At 37.9% G+C, this 19,005-nt stretch overlaps 1 protein-coding gene across 13 annotated transcripts in view; it reads left to right on the top strand.

The window, feature by feature from the left end:
* Window positions 1-19,005, top strand: part of CCDC57 (coiled-coil domain containing 57) — a 61,980-nt gene that overhangs the window by 28,106 nt on the left and 14,869 nt on the right. For all 13 annotated transcript variants that reach the window (XM_087887127.1, XM_087887121.1, XM_034412931.2 and 10 more), the window contains 7 exons: window positions 534-696; window positions 2,479-2,598; window positions 9,097-9,262; window positions 13,342-13,524; window positions 14,142-14,215; window positions 16,491-16,719; window positions 17,240-17,373. In XM_087887127.1, the coding sequence (XP_087743253.1) occupies window positions 534-696; window positions 2,479-2,598; window positions 9,097-9,262; window positions 13,342-13,524; window positions 14,142-14,215; window positions 16,491-16,719; window positions 17,240-17,373 (1,069 nt within the window). The remainder of the gene's footprint in view (window positions 1-533; window positions 697-2,478; window positions 2,599-9,096; window positions 9,263-13,341; window positions 13,525-14,141; window positions 14,216-16,490; window positions 16,720-17,239; window positions 17,374-19,005) is intronic.

Below are 19,005 nucleotides of genomic sequence, written 5' to 3'. Positions count from 1 at the left end.
AAACTACCTGGAGAGATTGTGCAACATACAAATAAATTGCTGTTTTGCTCAGAAAAAAAGCTTCAAACCTTTTATTGAACTTTCACACATTATATAGTATACACTGTCTTTTAACTTTACATAAATGCAGATTCAATTTTTTTGTGTGTATTTCACAGCACTGCCATATTTTTGCAACATTCAATTTTCTTCCATATTTTATCTACATGAATATTTTTGTATTTTGTCTTTTAATTTCAGTTTTGAAAGTTTAGGTTATTTGGTATACTATATGTTTCTCACTATCAATAAAAGTATAAGATTGTTCTTTTAAAAAATAAACTTAATGAGTGATATAAGAATTTTTGTCAGCTTGCAAAAAGATTTAAGTCATTAATTTTCACTTTGCAAGTTCAGTTGCTACTGGACTGGAATAATTAGTGTTAGGGAACAACTGCTTTAAAGCATTTTTAAAATGCATTGTTCTTATAGCATTGAAAATGTTACCTTCTAAATTAATATTTAAGTGATGTCTTTTCTTTCCCTTGTATTAGATATAAACAACAATTCTCACTTGCAATAGAGAAAGAAGAGAGTTTGGAAAGAGCTAAAGTGCAAGGAGAACTGGAATGGCAGCGGCGATGTGAGAATGCTGAAAGGAATCAATATCACAAATCAGAGGCTCTGATACAGAACTTGTCAACAGCTAGGGACCAGGTCAGCATTTCTAGCAGCTAAGCAGAGGGTATTAACAGAGACATATTTCATGATGGAATATTTGATGCTTTTGGTTTAATGCTTCTATGCTTTTAACAAATACATAAGATGTTCCATCTTACTGACAAGATTAGTGATTTCTCACTGTAATTTGTTCAGTCTGCTTTGACCTGTAGCAGGTGATTTATTTTTTAATAATTTATGTATAGTTGTAGGCAACACTGCTAGATTTCAATTTAAGATTTGAAAACACTTCCCAGCAAGATTGTCTACAGATGTGAGTAGAGCATCATTTTGATTCTTGTTATAGAAAATTGCAGCTTAGTTGGTTACAGCTTTTAAGTAGCAAGACCTGTTCTATGCTAGAAACAAGTCTTTTTCTCTCTACCTATATTCTGTTAAAATAGGTCCAAATTGAAATAGATGTTGGAACTTGAAAAGCAATAGGTGCTGACAGTGAGCCATTTCCATGATTCAGTGCTGAACGTCTGAAAATATAATGTGATGTCAGAGTCTAGCTTTATTTTTATTAGTTTATTTTTACATTGTGAGCTGCCCAGTATCATCTGTAGTTGGGTGGCACCTACTTTGAATAAATACATTAAAATATATTTATTAATTTAAATACAATTAATTTATTAACAACATCTTAAATTTGTATACGAGTTAAACATAATATCCATAAAACATACACTGACCACAAAATCCAGTATCAGAATGAGCAGCACTGCCATTATTCATAATAAATTAAACTGTGGAAAAGCTGTTTTGACTATATTCTAGGACGGGGTGTCAAACACATGGCGTCACGGCATCGTCATGTGATGTATCGTGACCTTTTTCGCTAAGCCGGATGTGGGCATAGCCAGCGCATGACGCATCCGGCCCGCGGGCCCTGAGTTTCACACCCCTACTCTAGGGTACAGTTAGTGGGAGCCCTGTTTGGTCCTCCAAAGGTTAACATTTCCATACTAATACCTAAATGCCTACATAGAATATTTTTTTAAAAAAAGTACCTAGAAGCCTCCTGATAGACCATGTATTATCTACAAACCTGGGATTATGCCGGCATTGGCAACTCTAATACGTATATTTTGCCACTATATTCTGCACCAACTGCAGCTTCCATGTAGTCTGCCAAGTCAGCCTATATGTAGTTCATCACAGTAGTCAAACTGGAGAACGGTAAGGCCATCGGTAAGTTAGCAGAGCACTTTGATCTAGAAAAGTCTGTTTTTTTTTTCCTTCATAGGCCTTTCTGTAGGATTTGGGAGTGAATTTAATTTTACTCCAAAGATTAAATTTTGTGTATGTACAGGTAGTCCTCCACTTGTGATCATCAATGAGCCTAGAATTATGGTCATGAGTTGTGGCGGTCATTAAGCAGGACGTCACCTGGCCATGCTTAGTTTTATGACCTTTTATGCAGCATTTTAAGTGAACCTGTTTTAATGATGGGAATTTTTTTGCCAGAAACTGGAAGTAAATGATGGAACGCAGCAAAAAAAATGCTGAAAATCACAATTATGTGACCATAGGATGTTGCAAATGGCTGTAAATGTGAGTCACTCGCCAAGTGCCCAAAATGCAATAATGAGATCAGGGGACACAGCTGTCAGAATTCCAGAACCATTTTATAAGTAACTCTGGGGAGGTCTGTTGAATGATCACCAAGTGAATGGTCATTAAATGAGGACGACCTGTAGTGGGATGTCAGATGTACAAGAAGATAAGGGTGAATCTTTCAAAAACTCTTCTTAAGTTGCTTTAACTTTTTTATAGGCTACTGCTGCACTAAAAGAAAAGGAAGAAAAATTGCATGGATTAGAGGTAGTGTTGTCTACTATAACTCTTGAAAGAGACCAAGCTTGTCAGCAACTTCGCTTGCTAAAAGAGAAACAGGTTGGAATTACTTAACATTATTTATTGAACAGAGCTAAAGTTATAGTCAGTATTATTCTGTGGGAGAAAACAAATATTTAATCGAACTATTTGATTCCATTAATGCAGAAATTTGTTGGATATTTCTCCTTAAAATTGCATTTAACATGACAAAATACTTTCATGAAATAATTTCTATATAAAATAGGTTGTCTTTTGTGTTTATATATGAACTTACAAATGATTTGCTGCATATTCAGTCATGCAGATGGTACCATGTTAGATTGGCTAATATTGTACAAATGAACTGGACCAAATCCAATAGAATAATACTAATTTTGATAAGAATAAAGATGTATAAAATATCTGGTTTGAAAAATTCAAATTTATAGCAGTTACTTAATAACCCTAACTGGGTCTGGAATTTCCATTGATAAAGCAAAACAGTCATTAGGCAAAATATCACATGACCACATAGCTTAGTAGGGGCAGTTCTGGTAGTCCCAGTTGCAGACTTTAGCTAAGAATGTCTGATATGAATATACACCCAAATATATCCTTTATTCTTTAATCCTAACATTATGACTCTTAACATTGATTCACAATTCTGTAGTTTATTCCAGCTAGTGGAGTTTGGATTCTCCAAAACTGTAAAAAAAATCTGAAGTTTCTTCTCCATGGAAGCATTCAGGGATAGGGTTATCAACAAAATCATACTCTTTGGAATCTCACAGTCCAAATCAAGAACTCAAAGTTAACTCTCAGAACAAAATAACAAATTAAGGAAGCAAACGTGTCTGCCATCAGCAGTTTGAGGCTTTTTCTGCTTTTGCATCAACAGTCTCAATAATACTTTATAGCAGGGGTGAAATGTAAAATTTGTTACTACTGGTTCTGTGGGCGTGGCTTGGTGGGGGGGGATGATGTGACTGGGTAGGCATGGCCAACTTTTTTTTTTTTTACTTTTAAAAGCATTTTTTCTATAACTTTAAGAGGTTGCAGAAAAAAATGCTTTTAAAAGCCTCTGAGATCCCAGCTGAGCCGTGTGATCATTTTAAAAGCATTTTTTTGGCCGAAGCCTTACAAAACAATCCGAAAACCCTGCTTTGCCAACTGGCTTGGGGCCCCTATTGCAGTGTCCCATTTTGGAGGTGGCTAGTAGACTAGTACAAGATCTCACCTCTACCCTGTCTGTGTGTTGGTTCTTTTTATGTTTTAATATTAAATGTTTTAATTTTTAATGTCTGATGTCTTAATACTGTACTTGTTTTAGTCTGTTATTTGTGACATTGTAAGCCACCCAGTGTCACTTGGTAGAGAGATGGACAGCAAATTAATTAATTAATTAATTAATTAATTAATTAATTAATTAATTAAATGTGCTGTGTTCCACCGAGCAGCATACAGGGGTGGGAAAATTTATTTATACAAGCCTGGCAAGAAGAAGAGGCTTCTCTTTGTGCTCCTTTGTCTCTCTCAACCTTCTTCATCTACCCATTTCATCAGAGCAACAATTTAGCAAGTACTGAATCCTCAGGCACATATCATCTCTAGACGCTAGAGCTGTGGCTTGTTCACAAGGAAGCTAGTGTTTTTCTTCACCACAAATCCTATAGAACAGGGGGGTCAAATTCAAGGCCCAGGGGCCAGATCCAGCCTGCGGGGTGCTTAAATCTGGCCTGCGGGGCCAGCCTGGAAATAGTAAAGGACCAGTGTTCTGCCCCAGGTACGGATCCCAAAGATCGCAGCACACACAAACTCGGAACAAAACTCAGTTTACTTCAAAACGCAGTCTTTTGCAAATGCAGGCTGTTAATAAAACGTTCTTAACAACCTGCCAGAAATTCCACAGATAAGATAGAGTCTTACTAGAGTTGGCAGAAAGCCCAGAAGCACTGTTTGCAGAGAAAATCCAAACTCAATGATCAGCAAACGAACGAATGTTGTTTCCTGCAGCTTTTTACAAGCTGTGTGCACTCTTAAATAGGCTAAGGGAGTGGCCAATTAGCCCCAAGCCTTACTCTTGAGGAGACCTCCTCCTGAGGAACCACTCCTGCCTTTTGGCAGCTCTATGTGCTCGTGCATTGAGAAGAGGCTCCTCCACTTCATCCTCTGCACTTAAAGGAGCCTTTGGAGGTTCTGAAGGCCCTGGCTGAATCCCTGCCTCTGGCACCACATCTTCTTCAGCCTCCTCACTGTCTGACTCGAACGCCAGCTGCACAGGCTGCTGGCGCGACACCACACCACCCTCCTCGTCGGGATCAGCAACAATCCGCGCAGGCCGTAACAACCAGCCTGTGGAGCCTCTGGCAGCCAAATGGGGTGTGGAAGGCTGCAGGGCCCCCTCTGCCCCATTTTCGGCCTGCAGCACTCTGCTGCCCAAAACGGGATGCGGGGGGAACACACGCGCCCCCATGTGCCCCCATGAGCCGTTTTGGCCAGGAAAGTGCTGCCGCTATCCAGGCTGAAAACATTTTGGTCTGCAGGGTGCTGCAGGAGGCTGTCCAGGCTGAAAACGTTTTGGCCAGCAGGGTACTGCAGAATGTGTCTGTCCCATCTCCCACTTCCCCCATCGTCCCTGGCTGGCCTGTAAAAAACTATAATGCTGATCCGGTCCTCGAAGAAATCCAGTTTGACACCCCTGCTATAGAAGAACTAATAAAATACTTTACAATGCAAGACAGAAACATGTATACTTTGGGGGCAGTTGTCTGTGTTTTCTAAATATAAAACTGTTCATATGATCTTGAAAATCCTTTGACCCTTAAGCAGAAATCATACTCTGGGAATGCAGATTTGCAATTGTATTTTGTAAGAGGAAAAATGAATTAGATCTTGTAGAACTGTAAAATACTGTTTTTGACTGCTGGAAAGCATTTCCTGCTTTTAGGGAATTTGCATGAAGCCAGGTGGGTCACTGGAAAGAAAACAATGGCAAATTATTTCCAAAATGTCTTCTTAGGCAGTTACTTATTTAACCATTACTAGCAATGATGTTATTTATATTATTTATGGCTTTATTTACAGTATGTTGCTTCCATAGTGATTTTATGGATGCTTTCAGCTTAAGCACTGAGGTTCTTCAATTGGTCAGATGAATTAATGCATTAAAAAACAAAAGGAATGGATGATAAATAGCACAAACTGAAAAAAAGGCAGGATAGCTGAAATAAAACTTTTCCAAATTATTACATTAAAAAAATCTTTAAAACATTTTAAAGATTCAGTGTCTAATTTTAATAGCATATAATGCTGGCAAATTGTAGCAGCAAATTGTACTGCTGAATTTTGATAGCAACTTAGGAGGGAGGTCTGGAGAAAACCCAATAACATTGGGAATTGATTGGTGACTGTGGATTGCCCATCCCTAGGCTAGATAATTGTTGGCTTTGGCTATTTTTAGGCTTACATCAATATGGCATTGTGGCTGCCTTTGAAAGGTTTTATATTTCCTGGATATAAATAAAAGGCTGGAGAAAAATAACTTTTGATTATTTGTGGAGTCATTTTCACTACTCTTTGTCCTTGAAGATTGTATTGCATGGGTAACTGGCTTTTAACAGTTTATTATATACAGCCAGAAATAGAATTAGTCCAATAATTCTTTGCAAATTTTTCCTTTTACATCATTTAGTAGATAAAGCTAGTTAGCTATGAGGGAACACTTTTATCCTAAGAAGGTATAGAAAAAACATATTTCCCTATACAGGAATCTTTATAAGCTGCTTTTTGAGGAATTGCTTAGTCATTTCTTCTGAATAAAAACACTGTTGTAAAATGATGTTGGTACCTTTATCCTCAGGGAGATTTTCTGTGGATATGTATGATGTACATCAAAAGGAAGATCAATGCAAAGAGTAACTGAATTATTTTATGGTATAAGTAAGATAATTATAGAGAAATATATCATAATAATTAGATACAAAAGGCCAATAAATATTACACAGTGAAATTTTTAATTAGCATTTAAAACACAGAATTATAAAGTTGAAAGGGGTTATTTAGGCCAACACGTTCAAACTTTTACTCAATGCAGGAATCCAATTTCAAACATCCTTGACATTTGCTTTTGTTTGAACATGTTTAATTAATTAAGATCAAGTGTACTATATATAGTAACAAAGAACTCAGTCTTCCTATGCAAACCAGTTTTACTGTTACATGGTTATAATTAGGATCTTAAGACTTAAAGAACAGACTGATATTCTTTGTATTAGCGCTTAAGAAATGTTATGATATATCTTCTCAAGCGTTTTAAGATTACATGTCAATTTTTAAAAATCATCTTTCAAAACCATCATACTATGATGGTCGCGGGGGGGGCGGGGGGGGCAGGTTTCCAAAATCTTAAATCTGTAGTTGTGTGAATCTTTTGTTAGAACCAGTCAAATTGACATTAGGGTGTAAAAGCTTTCACATGTAAGCTAAAAATCCAACACATTAACATGATTCATTGGTTTTTTTTATCATGTTGCATAAGATGTCTCTGTTTAATTACCAAACTCACACAAAAGTTTGTGTGAGTAAGTACTTAACTTTGCTGTGTTGTCAAAATGTTATTACCATTTCCAACTGTTAAATCAGATTTAAACTCTTCACAGTATATGAACCACTGAGAAATATTACTGTATTTCTGAATCTTGCCAATGTTTCTGATACAGTATTTGATTTTGTCTTTTAGAGAAATATTTTTTCATTGCTAACACCCATTTCATATATACTATCAAATATATTGAGACAGTTTTGAATCTTAAAAAACCTTATGCTGCACTCTAGTGGTTGCTCACTATTTATTGTTTTAAAAAGTATCTTCTTTGAAAAGAGTTCAGAAGCAGAGATTTGAAAATTCTTAGTTACAGAATTTTTAGACAGAAGGTCATCCAAGAAAATGATAAATGATATTTCAGGATTGAAAATGTACTGCTGATGTACATTTGGAAAGATATACTAATATTGAATATATGGACTTTTGTTTAAATTTCATTCACAACTTAAATTTCATTAGTTGGGGGGTAATTTTGTCTCTATTACTGTACTCTTATTACTAATTTCCAAATATATTTGATTTGACATGTGACATTTAATTTCTTGGAAAATATTTCTCTTATATTGATTATATGATGTTGCATTAAAAGCTATCTTGTCCATTGTTTGTCTACTTCAATATTATCTAATTTGACATAATTCTGCACAGAATTAGGTAAAATTTTGTCCCCATCTTGGAAGATGAGATCCATTTAGGTAGAAGTGTCAAGAATAGAACCTGAAAGGTGATATATGCAATACAAGTTGAGAGAGAATTCTTTCTAAAATTTGCAAGTGACTTTATGTTGATTAATGCTCTGAATCATAAATAAATTCTTAAAACCTAATAAAGGATTAGCAGCACACTGAAAATTTGGCAAATTTTGCAAACTTAATCTTCATAAATAGAATTGCTGTCATTCATGGAAATTTCCTCTTGCTAAGTTTTCATTGCAGGTAGTCCTCAATTTACAACCATTCATTCAATGATTGAAATTACAACAGCACTGAAAAAATGGACTTGCAACCTGTGTCCGAAGTTACAGCCATTGCAGCATCCCACAGTCATATGATCAACATTAGGACATTTGGCCCACACTTAACAGCCACAGAAGCTCTGCAGCTCCCTTTATCTGCCTATCTCTTTTCCCAATCTATACCCTTTTTGCTGCAGTGTACAACAGCACCCAAAGGGCAGCAATGAGGCTGAAGTAGAGGCCAGTCTGAGAAATATGACCAACCATGTCAACACCTCAGCACCATTCTGCAAAACCCCAATTGCCCCCACCACCCTGCACTTCACAGACTTTGCTGCGCCCCACTGACTTTCACCACCACTTATTCTCCAAGCCAGTATCCCATTCTCACAGTCCTTTAGAAACCTTCTGATTGTCTACAAGTCTCCGAAAAATTGGACGCTGGCTTGGGGAACTTCAGGAGCCCTGGTTCAGAAATCTCATTTGCCAAATTACATTCAGAAGGTTTCTGAAGCACTGCTGGGCCAGATGGGCAGCTGAGGTTTTACACTGCACTGCAGCAATGCTCACACATGCTAGATCTTCCATTGCCTCATCACCCTCTTTTGGCAATCCTGCACTCCTTACCTGGGACTCTGTACACTTAACAGCTCATAATTCTCACTTAAGACTCTAACTGGGAGTGCTGGGATTGCAGTTGCTAAGTAAAGCAGTCACAGGACATCTTGTTTAACCACTTTGCTTAGTGAACAAGATTCTGATCCTAATTTCAGTTGTAAGTTGAGGACTACCTGTACTATAGTTATGTGTATGTGTGTGTTTATATATGAGTGATAAATAGCTAAAATAGTTCCACAAATATTTTTAAAGATTATTAACTATACTGTTCATTTTTTGATGCATATGGCATGTCATTAGAATGATTTTACTGGTAATTTTGCTTGCTTCTTTGAATGACTTATTCTATTCTGGAGGGAGGCAGTTTTGATAATTTCCTTAATTTCTTGATTACCCATAGGGTACTGTAGGAGTTTCTGAACATTTTCTTCCTGCTGATATCCAGACTTTACAGCAGCAGAACAAGATCTTGAGGTCTGTTATTGCAGAAATGAGAAAAGAAATGGAGACCCTTAATAATCAGGCAGCTGCCTTTGATGACACCAAAATGAAAATACAAAACGCAGGTATAACTAATTCTGCTGTAGTTTTATTTCCTCCTGGTAATAAAATAGATTTAATTTGCCAAGAAGGGTCTCTATATTTTATAAATTTAGGTCTCCTTTAACAAAAGCTGCTCTTGTGTTTTTTGGAAGATTTTCTTGTTTTTTATTTTTCATACTGCGATGATTCCTGACAAAGTCCATGCAGTTTTTTTGGCAAGATTTACTCCTTCATCAGATGGCTTTGTGCCTAAGGTAGGATTAGAATTCAGTCCTGATATCTTGATCACTACACGAAACTGGCTCTCTCTTACGTTTACATTCTTCTAAATATTTATATTCTCTGAGGAATCTCATATGACTAAAGCATATTACCAGATGATTAATTAGCATTTCAGTCTCCAATTTTGAATCCAATTTGAGATCATCCATCACCACAGACTGAGGTATACATTGTATGCTGATGACGCTGTATTTCCACTCTTGATGACCCAAGTGATGCCATGACTGTCCTTTCACGGTGCCTGGAGGCTGTGAGGACCTGGATGGGGAGCAACAGGTTTCGATTGAACCCTAGTAAGACTGAATGGCTTTGGGTACATGGGGATCCGCGATCCGGGACTTTGTCATCTTTGACTCTGGATGGGGTTGCACTGCCCCAGAAAGACCTGGTCCACAACTTGTAGTTTCTCCTGGACTTGCAACTTTTGTTCAAGGAACAGGTAGCAGTCGCGGCTAGGAAAGCCTATGCACAACTTTGTGTTGTGTGCCACTTGCAGCTTTTCCTGGACCAGGATTCTCTGCCCTCAGTTGTTCAGTCGCTAGTCATCTCACAACTAGACTATTGTAATGTGCTGTACATGGGGCTACCCTTGAAGAGCATTCAGAAGCTACAGCTGGTGCAGAGTGCAGCAGCGTGGGTAGTTTTGGGGGGGCCAAGAATGGCCCCCATTACACCACAGCTCCACAAACTGCATTGGCTACAAGTCTGCTTACAGGTGCAATTTGTTGTGGTTCGCCGGTGACCTGTGGAGCTGGCAACAGTCGGACAGTGAGGAGGTTAGGGAGGAACATGGGCCAGTCCTGGAGTCTGGGAAAGACTTGGACAAGGGCTCTGCATCGGAGGCAGAGAAAGGGCCATCTGGGAGGTATGTGCTGCTTCCGGAGCCTCCAGAGTCGAACCTCAGCGAGGCAGAGGAACAGGGGGAGCCTGTTTCCAGTGCGCGTATGCGCAAAGCTGCCAGAAGGCAAGAACAGTTAAAACAAAAGGGATGACTCAGGAGTAGGGCTTGGAGATGATTGGCCCCTCCCATAAGACTTAAAAGAGGAGCAAAGGCACATGGGCCTTTGCAGGAAGCAACATTGTTAATTCTGTTCAGTTTAAAGTCTGAAGCTCTGTTTGATTCTGGACTCCATGTGGCTTTGCCAATTAGGTCTTTGGCAGCGTGTCAAGGGAGATAAAGGGGGGTGATTATCAGCCTTATCCCGAAGGACTCTTTACAACTATTTGGGACTCATCTGTGAATGAACAGAATTCACAGCTGTTGCAATAAAAGAGGTTTTTGGGACTACTCGTGTATTTTACTGATTCAGGAAGCCTAGGTCAGAACACAATTCAAGGTGTTGGTGATCACCTTTAAAGCCCTTCATGGCATGGGTCCAGGTTACTTGAGGATCATCTCACCCTACTGGGATTGGCCCGTACCACTCATGCCGGCAGAAGACGCATGCTGCGGATACGTTCAGCCCAATTATTCCAGCTGGCAGATCCAGAAGGAGGGCCCTATCTGCTATTGCTCCTGCTCTCCGGAACATTTTGCCCCCCAATGTGAGGTTGGCCCCAACCCTCCTATCTTTTCATAAGGGCTAAAAGATGTGGCTCTGCCAGTCGGCTTCTGGCTCCAGTGGGGGAACAGCACAATGGAGGTGGTTGATTAATAACAGATCCTACCTCCTCGCCAATCCGCTCCCACCCTCCCCATGTGTCCTTGGTTTTAAGATTTTATTTTAACTTTTTATGTTTTAACTTAGATGTAACTGTAAGCCACCCAGAGTTACCCCATAGTGAGATGAGCAGCCAATAAAATAAATAAATAAATACATACATACATACATACATACATACATACATACATACATACATAAAATGTTCCATATTATTACAGAGAATAGTTAGTACTTTAACTATGTCTTCTCTTGTAGCTTTAAACAGTTTAGTGAATATTTTATCTTTCCTTGGTGCTCTATTGCCTTTGAACATGACTTTCTAGTGGAAGAATTCCTGAATATATATTCCCTCTGCAAATGTTCCCATAGCTCTTCAAGGATTTTTTCCTCATAGATTAGGGATATTAAATCTGTTCCTTACATTGATCCCATATTCTAAGTGTATGTTCTCCAGCTCATTTTTTAAAAATTTTAACTTATATAATTAACTCCAATAATTTTGATCAGTGCTGAATAGATTGATTTGTACATCTGCAGCTTATTATGTAGACATAATGCTGTCTAGTATGTGGCTTCCATATACAAAGTCTGCATTTTGTTTCTATCAGGTGTTAGCAATAAAAAACAGTTCTATTTGTAGAACTTTAAAAACATAGAAACCCAGGGCTGGAAGGGACCTTTGAGGTCTTCTAGTCCAACTTTCTGCTCAAGGCAGGAGACCTTATACTATTCTGGATAAATGGATGTCCAATCTTTTCTTGAAAATCTCCAGCAATGAACACTCACAATTCCAGGACAAAAGCTATTCCACTGATTAATTGTTCTCACTGTCAGGAAATTTCTCCTTAGTTCCAGGTCAGATCTCTCTTATGAACTTCCACCCATTGCTTTTGTGTCGCTCTCAGCTGCTTTAGAGAATAAGTCAACCACTTCTTCTCTGTGACTACCCCTCACATACTGGAAAACAGCTATCATGTCATCCCTAATCTTTCTCTTTCTTAGGCTAAACATACCTAATTCCCTTAACCATTCATTGTACAGTTTAGCCTCCAAATCTGATGCAGTATTTTAAGTGTGGCTTCACTAGTGCAGTATAGAGCGATACTATCACTCTGTTGATGCAGCCTAGGACTTTTTCGCAGCTGCAGCACACTTCTAGTTCATACTTAAGTGGTAGTCCCCTGGGACATCTAGATCCCTTTCTAATTACTATGGTTAAGCCAAGTAACGCCTATACTAAAGCTGTACATTTGGTTTTGCCTGCCTAAGTGCAGGACCTTACTTTTCTCACCACTGAACTGCATCTTGCTGGATAGGGCCCAATACTCAACTTTGCCAAGATCTTTCTGAATCTTGAGTCTATCTTCCAAAGGGTTAGCATTCCCCACACCCCAGCTTTGTGTTGTCTGCAAATTTGATGAGCTCCCCTTCTATCTCCTCCTCCTCCTTTATTCTTAGGAGCAAATATTAAGATCCTGATTTAGTCATGGTCATTGAAACTGCCTCCCTCCAATCAAAGTATTACTCCACTCTTGTGAGAATATATTCTTATCAGTTGCAGCAATATTAAAGTCTCTTCTTAAAATGAAATTTAAACTATTCAAATTCAACCCATCTGCTGTTGGAAATAAAATTAAAATTATAGTTAATCAGTGCCTACCAAATTCCATGTTACTATTTTTCTCTTTTTCGTACATGTACATGTATTTCATATAAAACAAGAAGTATTATAAGTTTATTGGCTGCCTGACATTTTAAAAAATCAAATTTCACTGGATTTTTTTTACTATGTGGAATTGAAATTTGCTTCTGGAATCATTCTTCCTATCCTAATCTTTAAAAGAATACCAGCAAAAGCTAATTTAGCCAGTTCCTGAAAACCAAATAGAAATAAGAAAATTATTTTATAATATGAAGCTTTTATAAAAGTATATGTCTGATTAAGGTCTATAATCTCTTAAAACTTGTAATTTATTTAATCATTAAGATGCCATTACACTTTTATTACCTTTGCTGCAGCAGATCAATAGTACTGCTGTTCCAGGAAAATATATATATTTGAGAATTTTTAGATATTTTTCTTTTAATTTATAAATGTAATCAGGCTATCATGTCTGCAAGTTCTCAACCTAAAATGGGCATTTTTATTTTTGCAGACCATAAGCAGTCCCTGGAAGAGGAGATCAGAAGATTGGGGGGGGAAAGCGAGGCAATAGACAAACGGAAAGAAAATGCAACAGAAGCTCCAAGAAAAGTACTTGTGCCTTCTCTTAATGTAACTAGATGTAATAAAGCTACTCAAACTTTCCATCCAGACTACTTTGTCAGTGGGAATGATGGTAAGGGAAATAAATTTCACATCTACTATTATATGTTATAATTCTTGCATGCTCTGAGGAAGATGAGAGCTATGCCAGAGGTTCAACATACTAGGCAGGTCTCATCAAAGGAGCCAGGTGAAGAATGTCCCTCCTATAAACACTGTGGTGAAACATTTACAGAAATCTGTACTGGATTGGTCATCACCTGGGTCATCAAGGACCACACTAGCTGTTGGAGTTCCTGGACATCTAGGTGACAAGTGGCCCATAGGACTCAGGACTGTTGGCTGAGCAACTAGGGCCAGCAACTACAGGACTACTGGAAAAAAAGTTGCTTATTAAAAATAAAGAAATAAAAATTTGCTATAACAAATCAGGTCCAATGATAAGAGGATGTCTGGAAAGAATTTCTGTCATCTGTAGATAAATTAGACTAATATATTGTTTGATTGTTTCAGTAAGTACATTTTCATTGTCACTGGATATAGCAATGAAGATCCCCCCCCCCCATTATACTTCTGTGTTTCATCAATCTCGTTAATAATTAGTTAATAGTATGTTAACTAGAAAGGATTTGACGTATCCTTAGAGTTCTTCAGCTGACATCTGCTTTGTCCTGCTCTTTGTTGTTTCAGGTACATTGCACCACAGTAAAGTTGCTGCTGTAAAGTTTTTGGAAAAAAATGAAATTGAACATTCAAGAACAGGGGTATGAAAATGAGAAATGAAAATTATAACTGTTAATGTTTAATATAGGGATTGATTCCGAACAAAAGGGGTACATATTTGTTTGCTTTCACTGTAAACGCTTCACATATTCTGACCTCATATAAACAGTATCAGTTTATGAAAGGATCCATGCCTTTCCTACTACTTCCACTAGGAGGCATTGTAATTCTAGATATCTTTGCTGCATCTGGGTTAATGATAGATATATTCTAATAATCTATTTGGGTTAACTGAACTGAACTCTTACTGAATACGGAAAGAAAATTAAGTTGTACTATTGTATCTCAGATAGAGCTAACTAAGTTTGCAGCTGTGTAAGTTGAAATTTATCATGCTCTGCTATAAATGTTTTTTCCTCACATGTCAAATACCTTCAGTAAATACCTTTTTCACTTTTGGCTGGTGTTAATTAAATGTATACCATGTTTCTCCAAAAAGACGACCCACCTTGAAAATAAGCCCTATCATGTTTTTGACCCCATGCAATTAAATTAAGACCCACCCACAAAATTAGCTCTAATTAAGACCCCGCCCACCCCGAGGTGCAGGGGGTGGGGCGAGGCATACAGGTAAAAAATCAGCTAGGGTGGGGATGGGGGAGTGGAGCTGCCCTACTTACCAGGCCTTGCACACCCTGACACCTGCCTTGCTTTCTTCAGCCGCTTCTTTGGCTGCTTGCCGCCACTCGCACGCATTGCCATGGCTTCCATTTTGTCTTCAGATGCCTGCCGGAAGCATCTGCAGCCAATAACAGGGCTCCGGATTGATCCGGAGCTCTGTTATCGGCTGCAGATGGCTTCTGGCAGGCATCTGAAGTCAAAACAGAAGCCGAGCGATGCGTGTGAGTGGTGTCAAGCGGCCGCAGAAGAAGTGGACCAGCAGCGGGCTCCTGCTGGGCGGGGCTGTCGGTGCCACTGCCCCGATGTGAGTCAATAATTAGAACCCTCCAAAAAGAAAACCTAGCTGTTTTTTTGGAGGTCAAAAGAAAATAAGACATGGCCTTCTTTTTGGAGAAACACAGTAATATTTTGTCAAACTTAAATTTACCAGCTTAATTCTGCCTGCCAACTCCAAAAATTTAAATTTGTTTTAGAATTTCCATGGAAGGAAATTTTGCAGAAAAAAAGCTGTTGCAAAGATGCTTTTCTGCCTGTCTACATTATTTAACAAGTAGAATATCTAAGAAGATCTTTGGGTTACATTAAAACTTAGCTTTGAGGGCCACAGGTCATGTGATGATTTTGATTTTTTTTCTTCTCCCCTTTTCATAAAAATGTGTTTTGTTTTAGCAAAATTGTATCTTGAAGGTAATGTGGAGTAAGCACTGAAGCTGTAATACAGGCTCCATCGGTAATAAGCCATTATTACACTGTTTTGCCCTGTTTTGAAGGGCAAAACAGACTCACATTCATGGGTCACTCTTTTTTTGAGAGGAATTCATAAGGCTTCATTTTCTAGGGCATAATTCACTTTTCATGGCACAGAGTTAAGGAATATAATAGCAGATGACTGCAAAATGAGTGAACGGTATGGCCAGGAAGTTGTGAAGACAAACAAAATTCTGGGATGCATCACTAGAGGGGTCACCAGCAGGAAAAAGGAGGTCCTGATCCTTCTACATAGGGCTTTAGCCAAACCTATTTGGAATACTGTGTCCAATTCTGGAGACCTTACTTAAAAAATGATACTGATAAGATTGAGCGAGTCCAGAGATGGACAACAAAAATAGTGCAAGGTCTGAGGCACAAAACAAATCAGGAGAGACTAGAAGAACTGAATATGTACAGCCTGGAGAACAGAAGGGAAAGGGGGTGATATGATTGAAACCTTTAAATATATTAAGGGTGCAAATAAGGTTCTAGAAGTCAGTATTTTCAATATTAAGCAAAAATCAAGAACACACAGGCACAATCTCAAACTGACGATTCCCCCCCTCGCTGTTCTACTTACCTTCCCAAGCCTCTTTGGGTGCGTACTGCCCATGTGTGCACACAACACAGCGCATGTTTGGTGCACAGCACGCATGCGCACATGTAGCGCACGCTTGGCACACAGCACGCATGCACAGCCGGCGAACCGGTAGTAAACTGGTTCACCACTGGTGCTGTGTAATTGGTGATTTGGAATCCAAGTCCTTCTTAGCAACTGTTTTGCAAAAGCACCCAGAAAACCTCCAGCAGGTTGAAATATTTTACCAGTATCAAAAGGTAAGGGATTCCTATTCTGGAATAATCTTTATCTCATTTTGCTTCTAGAATCCACTGGTAAAATGGCTCCAGGAGGATTCTGTTCATCCCAAGCAACAGTTACTTAGTATGGGTGCAGGTGATGGACTTCATCAACATTTTAGAAACCATGGAAAAGTGATTCAAGCCAGACTGAAAGCAGCTGCAAAAAAGATCTGCTGTCTGAGCAAAGAGAAACAGCAGCTACTGGAGATGGTAAATAGACTAAGAACAGAACTTGGAGAAGCTTCAAAGGAAGGTAAACTCATTGGAGAGAAGAATCTCAATTCTTGCATAAGAACTTCAATCTCTTGAGATTGAAAAAACTAATGAAGTGAAGTGCACTGCATGTAGGCTTGTTGCCAAGGTTAAGAGGTCCTAGTCAGAGCTTGAGAATGAAATGCTGTTGAATAAGAGCACAGTTGCTCTCAACATTGAACATGATGGTATGAAACATGAACAGACTCAGTATTTGTTTCTTATTCTTGGCTATGAAAACCTTGATTGCTGCTTTAAAAGGTCAAGGTAGCAACTACTTGTTACATAATAGCAAAAAGCTCTTTTATATACTTCTCATGTATATAAGAAGATTCTTGAAATAAACACTTTTTTGTTTTGTTTCCTGAAGATGAAGAACAATGAAAAATTACATTATTGTATAACTAACCTGAGGTCAAAACTGATGCCTTGAATTTAATTTTAAAGCTAAAGTACTGTGACTCGTCTTTCAATTTGTGTATAGCATAAAAGGTTCATTCTTTGTTTTGTCATCTCTCTAGGTTTTCAGGATTGCAATGATTCAAAAAATGAGAATGACACATTCTCTGGTGCCCTTTATCCCAAAGAACTTGTACAAGAAGCAAAGCAGCATTTTCTAGCTTTAGAACATTTGCAATGCCATCTTACAAAACAGGTAATATGTTCTCTTCCAGACAGTATGTCAGAACCTCATCCTTATACCAAGGACAAGAAGGTTGCTGTTAGAATGCTAGATCCTTTCTTGTTGATTGTAATGATATTATAGGCAAGCTGTGCAAAAGCCAGGCTCTGAAGAGTATTGTGAAGTACCTCTGATTTTGCTATGCCCAAATATCCCTATTCCATCCCTATTCCATGGAGAACACAGTTGAGGTACAATTCATCATTTCTTTGGAGATTGTAGCAATGTGTCATGTTTGTGTTTCCATAAAGATTGATGGCATAATCCTGTTAGAAGAGACTTGGGTACATTTAATCTAGATTATTGTTAATTTTAGAGTAAAAGTTTTTTTTAATCTACATCTGTACCAAAGAAAGTTGGAAACCATCCTTTTTCTTTTCTTTTTTCCTTTTTTCACACTTTTACCTTGCATTTTGTCTCATTTTTCCCTTTTTCTGTTTTCTTGTTTGTTTACTTTTATTCATGATTTTAAAATTTAATACAATCATATTAAAAGAAAAAAGAAAATATCCCAAGCAGTAGCAGTTGTCCTGAAGTAGGAGAAATCCTTTTAAAACATATGGTGTTTTATAGCCTTAAATTACACCCAATGGAGCATAAATAGAAGCATATTTTCTTTGAAATAAATTTATTTCTGAAAGAATTTTTTCTTTATTTCAAGTGGTTATATATGCAATTCTATGTAGGTAAATTAACATTAAATAATTGCACTAACGCTTTTATTAATTCATTGTAATGTTATCCTAATTTCAATTCCATCTGCTGATCCATTTTTCATGCCCTTACCAATTGGAACTGATAGCAAGTAATTTCCTAACCATGTGATATTTTTCCCACAACTATTGTCACTTATGGCAAAAAAATTAATATCAGTTACATGGGAAGTGCAACTTGAGTCCTGACTAGATATGGACTCTGATTTGTACAAACAACTCCTACCCAGTACAAAATGAGCCAATTTGGAAAGGTATTTAATTATCTAGGCAGAACAAAGGTGACAAACTGGCCCTATCCCTGATTCAGATTTTTCTACAGAGATCTCTTTAGTTCAGAAGCACAGGACATTTGATGTTGACATGTACCAAAAAGAGAAAAATTCAAGTTTTTTAAACTTATAATGCGTCCTCAAGAAATACATTTTGATGGAGAGAGGAGGGATAGGGAGGATTTAATCAGGGATTAACAGATCTGCCTCAAATCAGAATGTGATTTATTACCTATATTGCAGTGATTGGACAAATTTGAGACCAGAGAGACATATATATGTACATATTCATTGTCATTAAATTACACCTCATTGCCAACCGATTCTCATTTTTAGAGGCTCCATATGTGATGGTGCTCTCTTTTTTTTCTTCTTTTTCTTTTTTTGCAAAGGCAATTAATTTTTTTAATTCATCCTCACTTCCATCCTCACTTCCATTCTAATTCACTAGTTCGTGCCAGACTTTCAGATTCATTTGATTGTCCATGGATTAGTTGATTTATCTGATTTTCCTCCCTTTTCTTTTGCTGTTTCAAAGTTTTCATGTGTTTGAAGAAAAAAAATAACATTACAGCTGTCATGTTTGTTTATTCCTCTGCAAAAGCATTCATTTTGCCCTA

The sequence above is a fragment of the Pantherophis guttatus genome, chromosome 2, assembly GCF_059756535.1.
Source record: "Pantherophis guttatus breed Tessera chromosome 2, ASM5975653v1, whole genome shotgun sequence".
Lineage (NCBI taxonomy): Eukaryota > Metazoa > Chordata > Lepidosauria > Squamata > Colubridae > Pantherophis > Pantherophis guttatus.
Note: the sequence above shows the minus strand (reverse complement) of the source record. Positions and strands in the feature narration are given on the sequence as shown.